The sequence below is a fragment of the Sturnus vulgaris genome, chromosome 5, assembly GCF_052056855.1.
Source record: "Sturnus vulgaris isolate bStuVul1 chromosome 5, bStuVul1.hap1, whole genome shotgun sequence".
Lineage (NCBI taxonomy): Eukaryota > Metazoa > Chordata > Aves > Passeriformes > Sturnidae > Sturnus > Sturnus vulgaris.
This window is the reverse complement of record NC_142247.1, coordinates 32,850,187-32,868,668: the sequence shown is the minus strand read 5'-3', so window position 1 is coordinate 32,868,668 and position 18,482 is coordinate 32,850,187. Positions and strand designations below refer to the sequence as shown.

Genomic DNA, 18,482 nt, shown 5'->3' with positions numbered 1-18,482 from the left:
AGAGTATAAACTCTTTTCCAGATACATACATTTGCTTAAGATGTAATAGATAAAGAGGGAGGTCAAAGATTATTTGAATTACTTTCTCTTGAAAGTAGAGACACTTAAAGAAAAATAACAAGAGAGCAGCAAGTCATTCATGCTTCTATTCAGACTCTAAATTGGTATAAAGAAGTTGGCAATCTTTCCAAAGGAATGAATGGTGAAATGTGAAAAAGTATTTTATGGTATTTACAGCACTTGTATTTTTGGTGAAAGCAAACACATTTGTATTAGATTGCTAGATTCCTCAACTGTGGGTCAGTTTGAATCACATTGTTCAGTAGGCATTTTTGTTAATTTAATGTCTTTGGAAATTTGTTTTGTTTAGAGCATGGGATAAAGGAGGCAAAGAATTTGAAACGTGGGTGACACTAGATATTGCAGACCCATGCAGGCAGTGGACACTTCTTACTTGCCTTGGTTTATTGCTTTATATACAGATATACATATGTGTGTGTATTTATATATAAATTCAGCAATAGTTGAGGTATAGGCACGAGGTATGAGTTTGGGCACCATAGGTACCACCACTTCAGGAATTGTGTGTTTGGGCAAGAGCTGGTATATAAGTGCAGTTGTCTGTCTAAATTAAGAAGCAGTGAAGAAAGCTTAGATTTTTTTAAATTACTCCTCTGTATTTAGGTGAAATTTGATCTACAAACCTGTATTTCTCCTATTCTGAAAAGCTGTAAGAGGTCACACAATGGCTGCTGTGTCTTGTGTTGGAGTTGCTCTTTACTCTGAGGTCCTTCAGGCTTTTGCTGGGGAGGCACTGAGGAACACTTCTGGGAATGCTGCTGGGCACTGAATTTGGGATATTTGTGTAATGCACTCATGCTTGTTGTGCTGCAAGGGCAGCATTGGTCAGCTCTGTGGCAAGAAGCATGCAGGAAAGCATGCGATTTTGTGCCAAAATCTGCTTTGCAGTGAAGGATGGTACATCAGCTAAGCCCAAGAGGTGGGCATGTGCACAGGGAAGCTGGAAGGAAAAAGACTGTCTCTGGATGGGTTTGCATGATGGTTTAAAATAACTGCTCCTTTTGTAAGTTTGATCACCTTCACTTTGTTGTTTTGTGCAATACTTTGGTTTGGGATTTTTGAATGTTTAGGGATTGAGCTCTGGCTTGTGCTTTAGCTGAGCCCAGAAGGCAGGAAAATGTGAAATGGATTAATTGTGCCTCAGATTTTCTATGGTGTTGCTTTTGCTCTAGAGATTTGGTGGGCGGAGCATTAGGAGCTTATCACTGTGATTTTTTTTTTTTTTTTTTTTTTTTTTTTTTGCATCGTGCTGATTTTAAAACTTATGGATTTCTCTTCAGTCTTTTACCTATAGATTGCAGGGTACTCTGAGACCAAGGGCAACGTGAATACAGCAATGTTGGGTATGGCCCATTCTGGATGTGTCCATGTAATCAAGTCCTAGGCAGATCCATGCCCCAAGGAAGGTACAGAGATAAGGGGCAGCACCAAAAGCGGTGACAAAATGCAAATACCCGAGAGTGCTTAGGTTGTCCTGCCTTGCTCCAGCACTTCACAGCAGTTGGTTTGTGGCTGCTGCACTTTGCTGGGTGACACAGAGCAGACAGGGATGTTCTGATGGAGTCTGGCCCAGGATTCATCAGGCAACAGCTGACTGCTTGATTTCCACTCCAGTGAATCACAGGGAAGAAGGATGAAATAATGGGCAAAGAAGCCACAGGGTTGAGTAACCATGCAGAAAGGAAGGACATTGAACAGTTGAGAGAAAAGACAGGTATCACTGTTCATTTCTGAAGATACTGCACAGAAATCTTCGGTGTGGAATGGCAGATGGAATTGGTGGTGACAGCCAGAAAAGGAACAGGGGAAAACCTCCTGGTTTTCAGGCCTTTGGAAACTTGAGGTCCTCCCCTGTTTGTCAAGTTCAACACAAAAAGGCTGAAGAAGCAAGTGAATAATACCAATTGGCAGAGAATTAAAATAAGGAAGTTGAACTGTAGCCAAACCAGTGAAAGATGATGGTGGCTTTTTAGATGTTTCTATCTATAAAAAAGATATTTATAGTCACAAAATGCTTGTCTTTTCTCCCTCCCCTTCAGTTTCGTGTGCTTTCTTCTGTGCTGTAGCCTTTCATCAGAAAATTTGAGCTTTACATCAAACACTGATAAAGAGAGTGTGTTTTTCTTCTAAAAAACGTTTTAGTTGTTTGAATATTTTGGGGGGAAAGAGTTGAAGCTAGAAGATTGGCTTAGTTGCATGCCCAAGCCATAACATTCCTTTTCTCCATGCTTGTGAAAACCAGATTTGATCCAGCAAAATTATGAGTTACAAATAAATCTACCATCACCCCACTGGTCACTCACTGTGGTCAATTATAGTTCTGAAGCTGATATAAGAATCAGATGTTTGGCTATTGTGTGTCCCTGCTAATCTCCAACCCAAGTGTAACCCTTTGGCATGACACATCCTATAATTTGTTAAGTTTTCTAACAATGGCTCATTTTGCATTTCATTGGCGCTTTTCTCTCCAAGAGCCTAAGAATATGCTCCCCTCACTAAAGGCCAGAGTAATTAATCATCAGGGATGTTTGTAAGGAGAAGGCCGGGCTGTGGGAACAGAGTCATAGGCAAAGTAGAGAATAAAATTTTTATATCCCACTGCATAAATCACTTGGAGAAATATCTTCTGTACATAATTATCATTTTAAACCATTTGAATTTTATTTGTAAAGTTATCTTAAAACAGTATTTTTTTTCTGCACACTTAAGGTTTTCATAGCAAAATTGTCCAATTCATATTTTAAAGATGCCATAAAGCTGTTTGTGCTCTATTTCTTGTCTTTGAAATCTCTTAGATTATTAGATCATTTTTACATCTGTTTTCTGCAGGGAAGACTCTTCTAATTTTGTTGTAATTTCTATCCATTAAAATGATAAAGAAGAATCTAAAAAAAATGAGAGAGAATATTTACTAAAATATATGGGCAAGCCTGCATTTTGAATGCAGGTGTTGTACTTCCCGAGCTCTGTACATCCACAGAATATAAATGTTGATCAGTGCACCAAGTGTTTATGAGAGTCAGCCAGTGAGTGATGGCAGGAAAATTTGAAGAGCTTGTTTGATAAGCTGTTGTCGCTTTTCATTCCTTACCTCTCGGCTTTGAATTCTTCCCTCCCTGGTGCTGTGTCAGGTGTCCTGCTCTTTCTCTCCAGGGCATTTTCTTATGAGTTGTGTTACTCCCTCATGACCTTCTACACATTCATGGGGTTGTTACAAGCCTGGGACCAGAGCCAGGGGCTGGGAATTACATCTGTTCTTGCTCCTCCACCTCCAAGATTCAAACAGGCTATTGGGAGTTTTGTTCTGCTGCTGCTGCATGCAGAGGATAATCTTAGTTTAGATTGCTGCCTCATGGCCATGGGTCTTGCTTTTCCCAGTGTATACCCCTGCGTTTTTCTTTGGAATGGGCTCATTGAACCTGTGTCATCTCTCTCCTGTCAGGATGGATGTTTTTAGGTCTGTGCTACAAATATAACTTCCAGACTCAATTGGTTGCAGGGAGGAGATGGAGGTGAGGAGGGGAATCCAAGGCAGTTGGGTGAAGCTAACAAGATGCCTGAGAAGCATCTCCATTCAGGTGCATTTCCTACTCTTGCAGTGTTCCAAAGCAGTTGACAGTTCTATCAATCTACTGACAGAATTATTGGTCGGTAGAGTTAGATGTCATATATTTACTGAGCTGGAAAACTAAGCAAGTTGTTCCCTTGAAGAAAAACATTAAATATATACCTCTTCCTTAATGTGTTTTGCAAAGTCTGCTTCGCCTATAAGGGCAGACCCTACACTCTGTATTTAAAGGAAGGAGTAGTAAAAACTAATGGAAAAAAATGCATTTCTTACTCTGGCTTCTTTTCAAAGGTAATGTTTGGAGATAAGATTATATTTAGTCATCATAAAGAGGTACAGTTTCACTGCCTTCAGTGGCTCTCCACCTGTGTGTGTCCCAGAGGGATTGGAAAGGTGATGCTGTGAAAAGCAAAGCCATAGCTGACTGTACACAGAGCCTGGGAAGGGAGGAGAGCTTGCTCTCCAAGCTGGACCAATGCAGCTGTTGCTCAAGGCTAGTAATGCAGGGTTTGCTCTTGTAAATACGTTCTGATTTTTAGCATGACAATGATTTTGGTGAATAAATAGATGCCCTCCATCTATTCCTGAGGGTTTACATGTCATGGCAGAAAGTGACTTTTGTGCCTGAATGAATGTGTATGCAAATCATTTTATGTCAGTAGCTTTACTTTTGCCCTGCACCATAAAAATTCACTGCTCTAAGGGCTTCTGCATAATGGGCTTTTGGAGCCCAAGCAGTTCAATTGCTGGGAGCTGTATTTACAAAAGACGTCCAATCAGCCATCAATGACACTTACAGCATCTTGATGCTGTCCCTTATTTTGGCAATTGACAGTGAAATCCTCTTGCAGGAAAAACCTGTGAATGTGTTGCCTGTCTCATATATAATTTTAATGTCAATCTTTAGGAATTCTGAGATACCATTAGATACCATTTTCTAATAATTTTGTATAGGTTTTGGAGTAGTTTTTTGGGGGCTTCTTTGAAACCCTCTTGAACTCCTCCTTGAGCAATCCTCTTAGTTTTTTCTGTAAGAATTATCCTGAGATGACATCGTAATCAGCTTGAGAAGATACTCAGAAGGGCTAACAAGGGCCATTTCTGCATGGGTCATTTATGACATTGTGTTACAGACATTCGTTGTCTTCGAGCTCTGCACACGCAGACTGTGTCTTGGAATGTCCCTGAAATGATGTGGTGGTGGCAGCAAAGTTACCATACTGGCTGAAATGACATTGCACTTCTCCCTTCTTTTTATCCACTGTAGGTGTTCTCTGCCTGCCAGACAGCTTGAACCTTCACAAGGATCAGCAGAGGTCAAACAAGCCTGGGGAGGTGCAGATGTTCAGCCAGTCAGAGCTAAGGACCATCGAGCAGTCTCTACTTGCCACACGCGTGGGGAGCATTGCTGAGCTCAGTAAGTACCAGACTGTTGGTAACGTTTGGATTTCTGTCCTTGAGGTAAAGCAAAGCTAAGTGCACTGCCTGGTTTTGCTGAGGAAAGACAAGGGGGCTGTGGGATGTTGAAGGACGTGTTGAGCAGATCTAGTTGTGTTCATGCTACATTGTTAATTCTAAAGCTGAAGCTATAGGAGGAAAGAAGTGTTGTGCAGAGTCATAGCAATGCCTATGGCTTGTTTGCATACATTGCTCTCAGTTTTAAAGAGGAAAGATACTTTATTCCATCTTCCCTATGTTGTATTTGAAAGCCCCTCTCAGCCTGGCCAGATTTGCAAGTGTCTGTTGGTGTCCTGTCTCATTTCAGTGGAATGTGTGTTTTATGGCAGCAAGCTGAAGACTGCAATAAGTAAAGGGAATATTGTCACACATTTAAGGTGGAGCTACTTTGTCCTCTGTTGAGAAGATCCTTTACCTGCCTTTCCTTCTCCAGCCCTACAACTCAAACCTGCACCAGAGGAATTAACCCCTGAAAGATAAACTGTTTGCTGTTAATCAAAGCACTTTTTGAGAAATATGGGATTCTGTGATACTTGTCGAAATCTGAAAACTTGCTTTTGGCACTAATAAAAATAGGAGGCAAAGGCCATATGCATCCTTATGTGACATGGAGATAAAGTTACCAGAAGTGCTTCATTTAAACTTCTTTTTTCTTAAGAGAGGAGCATTCCAATCACATGTTTGTGGTCTAGTTGGATACAGGAAGTTATGTGTGGGAAAACAGAACCATTTAGACAAAAAATGTGGGTTTTTTTCTGAGGTTTGTGAGAAATACTGTCAAGTATTCTTTTCCTGAAATCTGTTATGAAATTTTGGAGAGAAATTAAAAATACTCAAATCCATTAAGATATAGGCTACCCAGCCTACTGCTGTTCTTATTAATGAGTTGTGTGCTACCAGCATCATAAAGAGCTCTTGTTCATTTTTTGGCACTTTCTGAAGCAATGGGAGTCTCTTCTGTAGCTCCATCCTATCATCGTGGTTCAGTTTCCTCCTGTTCATGAACCATGTGGGTGCACCAAGGATGTTTGTCTACAAGACACAAGATTAATTTCTGTTTTCAGCTTGCTAATTTTAATTTTCTCTAGTGCAGCATCAACAAGCCTTAGTGTGAAGTGTTGCTCCATCTCTGGAATCAGGTGTTCGGTGTTATTCAAATGAAGTAATTTATGCTCATTTATTTCACGCACATGAAACACACAACAGTACTGTCTGTGTGCCAACTAAATTATGCATGATACAGCTCTCTTTCTTACAGTTCATATGGTTGGGGTTTAATAAATAAGTAATTTGTGGGTACTTCAGGGTGGGTGGGGTTTTTATTCTGGATTTTTTTTTTTTTTTGGACTTTTGTACTCAACCCAAAAAAACAGAGTTCTTAGATGGAGCATCCCATCCCATTTTAAAGTTTGAACTCTGTCACCTCTAAGTGTCCTACCTTAGATTCAAATGCTTGGTTGGTAGGTTTGCTTTCTAACTGCAAACTTTTTTGTTTGCTTTGTGACTGCAAACACAGGCAAAACACTCTTCAGGGTGGCCATTTGGAAGAACAGAGCACGTCAGTGGGAGTTGGATGCAGCTGTTGGAGAGGCTGGCACATCCAGCAGGCTGGTAGCCCTCCAAAAAGCCCTGTGGCCAACTCGAGGGATCCTCCCTGGCCGCTGCAAGCAGATGCATGTCAGGGAAGCAGCAGTGGGAGGAGCAGTAACTGGCAAAGCTTGCAAGGCTTGATATGCTCAGCTGGGTAGAAATCTGTGCTGTGGAGCAGTGCCGGTGCAGAGTTCAAAACCGAGCTGTGAAATGTGGAAGGAGTCACAGTTGGTGGGCAAAACTCTCTGAGTTTGGAGGAAAAATCATGAAGTGGGAATAAAATGGAGCAGTGAGGGGATACGAGTGGGTTTGCTCTTTGTTCAGTGCTTGTGTGTCTGTCTCTGGCATCATCAGTGGGTGTGAGCCAGAGGTCACAGCAGAACCTCTGCCATGGAGGGTGGGTGGGGAACCACAGCGTGGGGCAGAAATGCAGAGCAGTGGGGAGAACACCTGGGGATCATAAAGGCACGAAGACAGAAGGCAGAGGAGGATTTGTTGTTGCCCTGGTGGTGTGAGGGGGACGGACATCTGGAGAAGGAGGATATGGCAAGCATTGCCATGGAGAAAGTGAGATATGAGGGAAGGATTGAATAGGGAAAAGCACCTGATTTTTGGGGTTAGGGTGAATAAAGGTGATGAGGGAGACTCTCTGGATGGGAGGGAATTAAGAGGATAGCACTTGAGAAGAGGATCATAAGGAGGAGGAGATGGCAACCAGAAGTGGATGATGAGGGCAGAAACTTGGTTTGTGGACCAGCAGAGCAAGCAGTCCCCAGGCATGTGCCTCCATTGTCCCATCAGCTTGCAATATCCCAGGAGCCAGGATTTAATTTCTGTTCTCTTCAAAAGAACACAGAAACAAGGGCAAAGACTGATCTTGCAATAAAGCAATTTAATTTTATCTCAGGAAAAAAAAGATATTTAAAAAAGCAATTCTAATTGAATGAGATTTCCTATAGTTTATTGACATGAATAATTAAAGCATTGTAAGTACACAGAATAACTGGAATTAACAAGTGTCTATGTGCGGAGGAAAGGCTTCCCCTGCTCTCAGTTCTACCCAGCATCCTTGCATGGAGCAGTGTGACCAAGCTGCTGAGCTGCTGAAGGCTTTGAGACCAGGGAATCAAATCCATCCAGCTTGCAAATGAGACCCGTGTTCTGCCCCAGCACCTGTATTTCAGCTCACATCTTCTTAATACCTTTACAGTCTGTCCTAGGGGAAGAAGAGATTCACAAGGTGAAAAGCCTTGTATCATGTGGTACCTTTACCTTGCCCTAACCTTTGTGTGTCTGCACCCTTTTTTTTTTTTTTTTTTTTTTTATGTATTGTCAGTGTATTAGAAAAGGCCATATGAGTAAGCTGTGTCTCCCTGGGTGTGACAGAAGGTTGGAGAAAACTGGGTAAAGGTGGAATGGCAGACATGACCAGAGGGGAAGGGCAGCACCATCTGGTGATGCTGCCATTGAGGAAGAGTTCTAGTCAGACAGGTGCAACTGGACCCATGGGTCCTGCCAAATCCTGCTTGCCTGGTGCTTCTGCTCTCATCTCCAGGCTCAGTAGGCACTGGTCCTCGCTGGGACAGGCCTGTCTGGCAGTGGCCAGGTGAGGCAGTGCCACTGGCCATGGGGTGCTCTCTAGAAAGCAGGAAGAAGAGGTGATGTTGCTGACTTAGGGGGGAAAAAAGGGAGTTTTTTTTTCTCCAGGACTTAGGAGGAGAATGTAAATAGACACCTAATTCTGCATCACAATTACAGCAGTAATGCATGATTGCAAGGCGAAGGCTTAAAAAATTAATGTGAAACCTTATTCATTAAAATATAATGAACATGGCAGAAAGTTAAGGAACAACAATAAATCTGGTCTATGTTATATTGGCATTTAGTATTCAGCAGTTGTAATTGCCTACTACAGTGTGTTTTAAAATAATGTAATTTCATTCAAAATGCTTATTATATAGAGAACATTGGGAAGAACCGAAGCACAGCAAAAATAATAGGATTTTAAACAGCAGCCTGACAGTATTTCACTGTTGAGTCTCAAAGAAAATATTTCACAGGGCTTTTTTTTTTCCTTTTTCGTCCCAGTTTTTTTCCTTGAAGTTTCCTGTATTTCTAGACCAGACATAGATGAGAAAGGGAGTAGATCTGTTTGGGTCTTTTTCAGAAAGTTTCTGGGATTCTCCTAGATTTCTAGTTCTTCTCTTTCATTTCTTCCCCTTTCAGATGGGAAAAAATATGTAGACTGAATAGAAAAAGACAGGAACACTAGGGAAAGCTTTTGCTCTGGAAAGATCCCATGATACTGCATTTTGACCTTTGAATGTTTTTCCTAACTTCTTTATATGCATGTTTGCAATCCACAAACATTTATGTTATATTTGACTGCATAATGCTTCGAAATGCCTATTCATCATCCATCTAAAAATACCACTGCTGGCTTGGAGACCAAATGCAGAAGGAATGAACTGAAGCTCAAAACTGAAGGTCATTGCTGTTTTTTGGGGTAAAGGAGGACCCTCTTTCTCTTGAGTGTGCATGTAGGTGGTGAGAAGGCAGAGCAGAGCCTTAAGGTGCACTGGGTACCAATCCTGGCACCAAGAAATATTCATCCCTCACTGGCTTGGGGTAAAGGCAGGTAAGGTGTCAGTGTCTGACATGGGACAACCACCCTGTGCTGACGTGTGTTCATAGGGCTGCAGAAGGCTGTGTGTCTCAAGCAGCATAGGGAGATAAACCGTGGCTTAGGGTGCCATCCAAAGTGTATGTCTTCAGATTAGAGCAAAAAACTGTGAGTGCAGAGATGGCCAGTCTCGTGTGGCTTTCCTGGGTGAGACGTTTGCCACCCACACTTGTGCAAACCGCAGTGACTGGTGCTGGTATCACTCTGAGTGTTAATCGCAGTGAGTAATCATTTGTATTTTAAACTCTGATAATCTGAAGATGTGATTTAACACTGCTGATATCAGAGGTGTTTTGCTTTTGAATGGTTTTTAACTTAGGGCAGTCCCCAGATGTGATGTTCGGGCTGGTATTTCCTCCTTGTCACCACTCAGGTCTCAAGCAAGGTTTTCCTTTTTGCCATTGGAAAAATGCCACCTTCCATCTCCTCTTTTCATTACACATCATCCTCTTCTGCATCCACAGTGCCGAATGTATATATTTCCAAAATAAAAGACTCCCAGTGGATCTTGGCACCCTTTTAGGGATGAAAGGAAGGGTTACTGCTCAAGTATAAGTAGGAATGTGATTGCACATACTGATACTTTTTCATTTCTCCTCGCAGCCCCAGCTGAGGAGATGATGAAAGTCTGCATCCCCTCCCTTGCCTTTTCATGTAGTCTCAATCCTCTGCAGCCAACAGGAAGGAGCGCTGCAGGAGCCATACAAATTGATTAATGTGCTCTAAATAAGAGGTTAAACCTAGGCTTAGAAGCAAATGCCAGCATAAAGGTACTTGCTAGAATGGTGGCATCTGAAGGAGTGGTGGTGTAAGTGCTCTGCTAATTCACTGCCAGAACAAAAGCCTTGTTTGTCAGATGTATTTCTCAGACTAAGCATCATCACAGAGTAAGACCAAGCTTATTCCCTGTGAACAATTTGGTTCCTGGAACTAAGCAGAGGTACTAGCCAAAACCTGCCATTCAGATGGAAGTGCTCCCTTCAGCACAGTGTTTGGCCATAGATTGACAGCCTGGGTATCACCTCTCCAGATACAGTGATGCTTTTCTGAGTTTTCAAGGGCCCTCCTCTGGGTTATTGCCCAAGGTCTCCAAGTCCTTGCTCACCCACTTTCTGGGTGTCTGATTTGCAGGTCCTCCTTGCTGATACCCACAGATCATCGTTACATTACATTACATTTTTGTAAAAGTTAGAAGCTGTTGAGATGCTCCTCAACAGAGAAAGCCCCCCCAGCAGAGATCAGAAGGCAGATGAATGCAGTGCTTAAATGGCAGGTATTTTCTTGCCTCTGTTAAGGGCTGGTTGCAGGCTTCCCTAGCTGCTACCCCATTCTCTGTGCTGCCCTCTCTGAGTGATGGACCACAGACTCCATTCACTGTCTGCATCTGTGCACAGGAAGGGTTGTGGGTTACTTCATAGTCCCAAACAACGTCTTGCTTTTCTTCTCTTCCCCCTGAGATATTCACTGTCATCAGCCATAAAACAACACATTTGTATATTAGGTGAAATGAAGCATGAGGGAGGATCATTTGAAAATACCGAGTTACGCCCTGCTCAGGCTTTATCTTCCCTTAGTCTGTCCTGTTGACCAAGGGGGTGGATTTCTGTCTTGGGTAACAAGAGCAGCTTCTCTTGTTGCTTGTCTGGGTCCTCAGTGCTCCTTTGGGGGCTCCCTGGCTGCCTCCATGGATGAGACTCATCCACCTTTGCCTTTCCTGGGGACACACCCAGAGTGGTTTTGTTCCTCCAGTGCTTCTACCTCCTGTGTTTTAGCTCACTCGGGTTTGATTGCTTAGAGGCAAAAGGCATCGCTGTGGTGGTTGGGGAGTGCTGGAGCTCCAACCTTCCACCAGCCTTCCCTGGTACACCAATGTGAACTCCCACAGCACTCAGAACTCCCCACTGTATGCCACATTTGAGGTACAGACTCCTGTTTCCTCTGATCCCCTGCACCACAACACACTTGGGATTCAAATGGTGTTTTCCTTTCCTTGCAGTCCTCCTCGTCCCACCTGCATAAAGCACAGGCAATTGGTCAGGCCAGGGTGAGCACTCTTAGCTGGCCTGCTCAGCCATGGGTGCTCTTAAATTCTGTTTGAGGACATGGGTCTATGTCAGGCCAAAGAAAACCTGGGAATCCATAAGGCAGTGGCGTTGCACAGAGTGAAGGCTCTGCATTAGGTCGGCACATGAATAGCTCATCTGAGTCAAAGCTTGTTTTGTTTGAAGTTGATGTGGCTTAAGGGGAATCAGACACAAACATCACGCTTGCCACATTGGATTGGAGAGTCTAAACGTGTAAGTGTTGTTATAATAGGTATGTGAACTTGAGAGGGTTTAATTATTATTGTGGCTTTTTTTATGGGATATATCCAATCCCTAATTTATCAGTCTTCAAAGGCTTTGCAAACACTAAATTGGATGCAAACACTTACTCTGTAATATAAATAGAAGGTTCTTGTGATGGTGGGGTAAGTGAAGATAAAAAGATTAAATGATCTGTGGGAGGCCACAGGGAAGCCACTGCCAGGAAATGGGCTGCTTGCTGGTCCTGTCTTCTCAATTCTGAATCTGGGACCACAGGTCCTTCTTTTGGTCTCGTGTGGAAGAGATTAATGGCTTTTAGGAGAAGAAAAGGTTGCCTGTGGTAGCAGATAGGGGCTCAGTGTGGGACAGCAGAGATGGCAGAGCTGAGGTTTCTGCAAGATGAGCTCAACAATGAATTTGTTGCACACTGGATGCCCCACTGACTGTGGATTATGGCACCTCAAGCACACCCACAGCCTGAGGCAGCTGGAGTAAAATCTGGAATATACTGTGCCAAGAACAATTTAACTTTTTTATGTTTGAAGATACTTTGTGCTAAGAGCATGCACACTGTGAAAAACATTATGCACACTTTCTAGTGTGCAGCTACCCTATTTTTGTGTACACTCCTTTCCTGGTGTAGATGAGTAGTGTTAACGATAGAAAACCTTACAATAAATCATTTGCGGACGGGTTTTGCTCAAGCGGTTTTGGCTCAGCTGACTTTTGAAACATGGAGATTGATGTACCACTGTGGAGGAATAGCACATCTGAAATCAAGAGTGTAAGGATGGCTTGGGTGGCTGAGGGTGACCTGGTATGGGAGCTCAGCTCAACTGCTCATATTCACCTGCAGTGGTGTGCTGACAAGTGTGTGCTGGGGCAAGCTGCACCAGTGTGTCACTTCGGTGCAGAAAGCAGAGGCAGCAGGAGGTAGAAAGGGAAAGAGACTTAGCTACACTTTGGGAAGGATGCAGAATGGCTGTGGCTACCAGCTAGCAGTCTGATTAAATAGACCATGGTTTATTGTCAGGTTTATAAATTCATGTTTTCAATACAGTCTCCCCAGAGCTGGTTGTAAGCAAAACCATAGATCCAAGACTTTTGTATTGAAGTGTGAAATGAATCTAGATCAAGAAAATGAGTTTTGCACCTGGCTCACATGCTTGTAGGGGGGAATCTACTGAGCATGACATGAAGTTGGCATCTAGAATGCAGCTCCCTCATGCATACTCCTCCTTTTCATGGTCTGGATAGGACACAGGAGGTTGTTAAGGGCTCTGAAAGACAGAGCCTATGGCTCTGGCCTGCTCTTTGCAGGAGGAAATATTCACCCAGGAAGCAGCAGCAATGCTGTTGCTATTAACATGCCTCACTGCAGGGCATGATTCCCAAGTGCAGACTACACACATAGGAGTCAAGGATAGCTGGAAGGCTGACCAGCCCAGCGTTATCAAACTGATGGGTGCTGCCTGCACAATGCTGTCGTGCTAAAAACATGGTCTCCTGCTGCTTCTCACAGTGCCCCAGCAGGGCACCAGGTGGGAAGACAGCTGCAGTGGAAACAGATGCTCCTCTCTCTCCCGTGGGTTTTGAAGGAAAAACACAGGTCAAAGAACAGAGTGGCTCATTCTCAGTGTGCAAAGACATCATTGCTAAGTTTTTCTGGTAGTTTTAGAACAAGAAAAATATGAGGTATGTGTCATAAGGAGCAGCTGCGTAAGGATCTGTCCATTTCATTCACGTCAGGGCTGTGGCTCTGCAGGCTTACACTCAGCTGAGTGGTTTTGGCTCTGCCAGTTGTTCGGTCTGAAAGGAGTTAGGCTGCTCCTAGGCAGGCAGGGTAGCATCATCAGGTCCATCACGATAGATTAGAAAATCCCACAGGAAGCTTCTCAGACATGGGCATTGGGTATCTGTAATTTTCTTTCTCTTCCTTCTTTTTTTGTCTCTGCCCCCTCCCCCCCACCAATACAAAATTGGAAACAGATGTGTTATTCTTTAAACACCAGGCTCTAACACAGTAAAAGCAGTGATAATAGCTTTTACTGAAGCCAAACACAGTTTAAAAAAAAAAAAGCTTCACTGGTCACTGCAGAGAGGGCTCAGGCTGAAGCTTGCATGTTGTATATTGTTGTTGTATATTGTATTGCACCCCTATGCAGATGGGAGCAGCTTTACTTTGCCTGTCACATCAAATATTCAGTGTTGCCTTAAACCAGGCCTGTGTCTCAACATGCGCATTACATAATATTTTCAATCTTTAAATCGAATGTATGTGGACCTTGTGTTCCCCGACTGTGCTGAGCTGACAGCAGCAGCAGCAATGGTGAACCCCACTTCAGTTATGGGAAGGGTGGAAGGCTGGCAGCTGCAGTGGCAGCTCTGCACACACTGCGGTGCAGAGGTGCTTTTGTGGGTTTTTGGTGGCTGGTGTGAGAGGCACAGGCCCTCTGATCTGACAAGCTCCAGTGTGGAGCCACATTCCTGGAGCCCTTCCCCATCCAGAATCAGGGCTGCAAGGCAGTGTCAGCCTGGGGCTTGCTGCTGCCTTTGCTTCCCTCTGGGAGCCTCTCCTCTAGTTGTGGCTTCCCAACTTTGGCAACAAAAATGTCCTGAAATGTCCCCCCACTTTGCTATTACTTTTCTTTTTTCTTCTGTTTAGCCTGTGCAATATGATGTTTTCATCTCCTTGGCTGTGCCTGCAAAGCAGTTTGTGCATTGGCTCACTTGGCTTATGTTGCATAAATTACGGAAGTTTTCATTGAGTTTAATTTTAAAATAAAATTGGCAAGCTCTCTTGTCAGGCAGATCAGCTCCCCAGTCTGTTCTTCAGGTGGTGGTACAGGGTGAGAATTTGATCAGTGGAGGGGAAGGCTGGGATCCCTGACAAGCCCCTTGGGTCATGGTGCCACAGCCACCAGGAACCTCATTCATGGAGTTACAAGGTCAATGCAGCTGTTGGGAGTTTTATTTTAGACGTGTTCTTTCTGGAAGTGATGCACTAAGGAATTTATCAGCCTTTCAGATGTGTTCAGCCAATACAGCTGAGACATATTTTCAGGGCCAAAAAGAAACAGAAAAGCCAGCAGTGCTGTGAGCAGGTAACCTGCCCTTGCAGAGCCTTTCTGTGCTGAGAGCAGCCCTGAAGAGCAGGGGTAGCTGACACTGATGAAGGGATAGCACAGACTTGTGAAGGGGGCTTATCCCTCTGTGCTTGGCCATAAATTCAAGGTTGCCCTCATTGTTCAGATGCAATACAGCTTTTACAGCTGGCAAGGAGAGCATGTGTCAATTTGGTTTCCCAGTTGAGACTGGAGTTGGCTGATTGCTGGAGAGCAGACCAGTGAACCCCATCATGGAGCTGACTTCACATCCGTGGACTTGGGGGTGCTTTGGAATCAAAGAGAGTCTCAACTCTCTTAGGTACATTGTTAGGAAGGAAATGGAGAAGCAAAAGCATTTTTAGCAAGGAACAGTAGAAGGAGCAAAACCTGGTAGGAATTCAAGACAACACGCACACACCTAGAACCAGATGTTGCACTGTGCTACATTTTACAGGGTTTGCCTAAGTGCTGCCATGCAGTGTGTGCATGTGCCTGTCAGCTTCCCTGTGCCTTCTTGGCACTGACCCTGGAGAACAGATATGCTAAGGCACGGTCTCTGCCCTGGAGAATTGCTGCTGTAACTGGATGGGGCTGAGGGAGGCAGAGGGCACTAGGGCATGTATCGGATTGCTCGAGGTTTCACTGTGGAAGAAAACAGAGCAGTGATTCCTGGCCTGCCTCCACAGCTCTGCCTGTCGGGTACCAGTATTATGGGGCTTTTTATACTTGTTTACTGAAGCTCAGTGTTTTACAGATATTGATTATTTAGGCTTTGAGTTGACCCGAAGAAATAAAACAGTTTATCGGTAAAGAAATGTTGCAATAATTGTTAATATAGAAATTATTTCAAATGTGACCAGAGAAAGTGTAGCAAAGGCAAAAGAAGGATGTAAGCAATCAGTTATTAGTATAATGGAATTAAATGAGGCATAAATATAAAAGGAATTAATTCAGCTTTAATGGTATGAATTGTTTTGGATTTTTTAGGAAGCAATAGAGGAAATACAGCATAAAATGATGAACTTGTGGTCATATTGATCTGGATTGGAGCTTTGCCTTTCAGCAAGGCTTGGGTTCCTCCCGCCTTGCATCAGCAGTGATGCTTAGCTGCTTGTCCTGCCCTGCCCATGTCATTCTTGCTGCTGCTTTACCTTCTTAGTCACTGTGCAGCTTCCTCTGGTCCTGCACGTGTCCTTGAGGTCACATCACCCCAGCGCTCAGGGAGGAGTGGGATGAAGTAATGCTGCTGCCAGAATCTGGGAAAAAATTGCATCTTAATTTTTATTCATCATTCACGACAGAAGTCAGAGGCATTCTCTAGTGCCTGCTGTCTCAACCCACTGAATTAAGACTGGCTGTGTGCTAAACTTCACCCACGTTCTTCAGTGTTATATTGGCTTGGGTCTGAAAAGGCTGAATTTAGTGTGCTTCCTTTTTCTCTGTCTTTGCTATTATGGTTAAAGCTGAGTGTTGCAGCCAGCATTTCTATGAATTATTTTGCCTTCTGGAGAAGAGAGGAATTTACTATCAACAAGGCTGCTAGCAGTTAAATTGGCCTGTGCTAGACTTGGCAGTGCACATCGGCAGTGACTAGAGTGGGCTGAGTGAAGGAGGTCCCAAACTTTCCTGCTGCCTCTGTTTGCCTGCAGATAGCCTTGTGCAGGACTGGGGAGTCATCTCAGAGGCACATCTGTTTCTTCTGCAGACCTGATCCTGCATACTTTCCAAATGCATAGTTTCTCTTGGAAATTATGAGCATGCAAGGCTGCAAGATTGGTCCTATCACGGCAGTTTCCTGGCAGAGGGAAAAGACAGAAGCTATTTTTAAATGTAAGCTTTGAATCAGAAGAATATTGCAAAGTGAAGCAAAAATTTATGTCAAAATCCTGAAATCATGGACTCTGCAGTTTCTTCATGCAGTGGTTTTCTTCTCTTCATGGTTTTAAGGCTACGTTTTTGAAGAACTGGGCTGAGATTTTTAAGTGAGACATTTCTATTCTCCCTGGTACACATTATCACTGCAGTAGCAGCATTTTCTGTGTGAGTCAGGCTGGAGAGATACGTTGTTCAAAGGGATGGGACTTTACAAAAACCTGTAGTTCAGCCACGCACGTGGTCAGAGTGGTTCTCCTTTAAGTTTGCCTAGGAGTTCATTATTTATCCCCCCACAACTGGTTTTATGCTCCTACCTTGGAGTATATCTTAACCTTTTCCTTCCAAGTTTCAGTGCTCAGTGGTCACTTGGGAAAAGCAAGTAAGAGAAAGTGCATGACTTGTTCTTAACAATGGAAAATTATGTCCTCTTTTTCTCATCACTTGCTTTTGTATAGCTTAAGAATTTGGCAGGAGCCAAAGGGCTCTTGCTCAGATTTTCATTTAAAACAAACCAACTAATTTGATTCGAGATCATTATTTTCCCCAAAAGCACTCTGAGTGATTTGTATATGTGAAAAAAGCCAGTTTAAACCACAATTGTTTCCCTGCCTTTGATAGAGTGGTCACTAGTCAATAGACATAAAGTTCACTGCCTCAGAGAGAGATGCTTTAGTTAATTAGTTACAATCAGTGTTGTGCTAAGAGACTGCACTGCTGCTTGCCCATGTATTTGCTTGGTAATCTCACTTGCTGGCTTTGCTGATCCCAGTCTACATGTTGTGGCTGGATTCCTGTATCTGTCTTGTGAAGGAATGCCCCAAACTATATTGGTGCAGGGAGGATGATGAGCATCTTCCTCTTTGTCCATTTTCTGTGCTCTGGAAGCCTGGGGGGCCGGATGAGCCTACTTCATACATTTTGTTTTTCTGCTAGCATGAAGTTTTCCAGGCCTAGCCCAGACTTAAAAAATTAATTTTGATTGCACATTTTTTTATATTGTCTTAGCAATTTTTCCCCCTTTTTTCTTCACCCACATGCTCATTCGCATCCTCCTGCAGTGCTTTGTGTGTTATCTGACTGCCTCCTTCCTCATTCCAAGGGGCTGGATTTCACTGCCCCTCTGACCAGGAGCATGCAGCTTTTAGTGCCACCCTGCATGGTCTTTTTTTGGGGCTGTGGGGTTTTAGCATCCTTCAGAGGCTGCTAAGTAGGTAACTATGGTCCTGACCTTAGCATGCCAGCTCTCGTGGTGGTGCTGAGATGGGCCAGGTTGATGCTGCCCACAGCACCATCTTTGCAGAAACACGTCTCCTGCAGGCCTTGTCTGCAGCCTGGGTATCTCACGCCACACCACGTAAACCACAAGGAAAAGTTCAGCCTGGTGATGAGTAACACCCAAGATCCTGTCCTACCCTCTACTGTTTGCATATGTGAGGTTAAATGGAAGGGAAGACCAATCCAGTGTGCCTTTCAGTTTGCCAGCTCAGGGCAGGCAGCGAAAAGCCTGGCATTCACCTGGCTCTTGCTTTTTTCCAGGTGACCTGGTGTCTCGAGCGATGCACCACCTGCAGCCCCTCAATGCCAAGCAGCACGGGAACGGGACACCCATGCACCAGAAGCAGGGATCCTTCTACTGGGAGCCAGAGGCTCTGTATACCCTTTGCTACTTCATGCACTGCCCACAGATGGAGTGGGAAAACCCCAACGTGGAGCCCTCCAAAGTCACGCTTCAGACTGAGAGGTAAGAGGCTCTGCACGGTGCTTGGTGTCGTGGTGAGGATGTTTTGTTAATCAATCAGCCTGGCTGGCTAATT

General features: G+C 43.9%; 1 protein-coding gene across 2 annotated transcripts in view; it reads left to right on the top strand.

The window, feature by feature from the left end:
• Positions 1 to 18,482, top strand: part of ABTB3 (ankyrin repeat and BTB domain containing 3) — a 174,398-nt gene that overhangs the window by 88,089 nt on the left and 67,827 nt on the right. For both annotated transcript variants that reach the window (XM_014877010.2, XM_088165373.1), the window contains exons 2-3: positions 4,917 to 5,066; positions 18,205 to 18,409. In XM_014877010.2, coding sequence (XP_014732496.1) covers positions 4,917 to 5,066; positions 18,205 to 18,409 — 355 coding nt within the window. The remainder of the gene's footprint in view (positions 1 to 4,916; positions 5,067 to 18,204; positions 18,410 to 18,482) is intronic.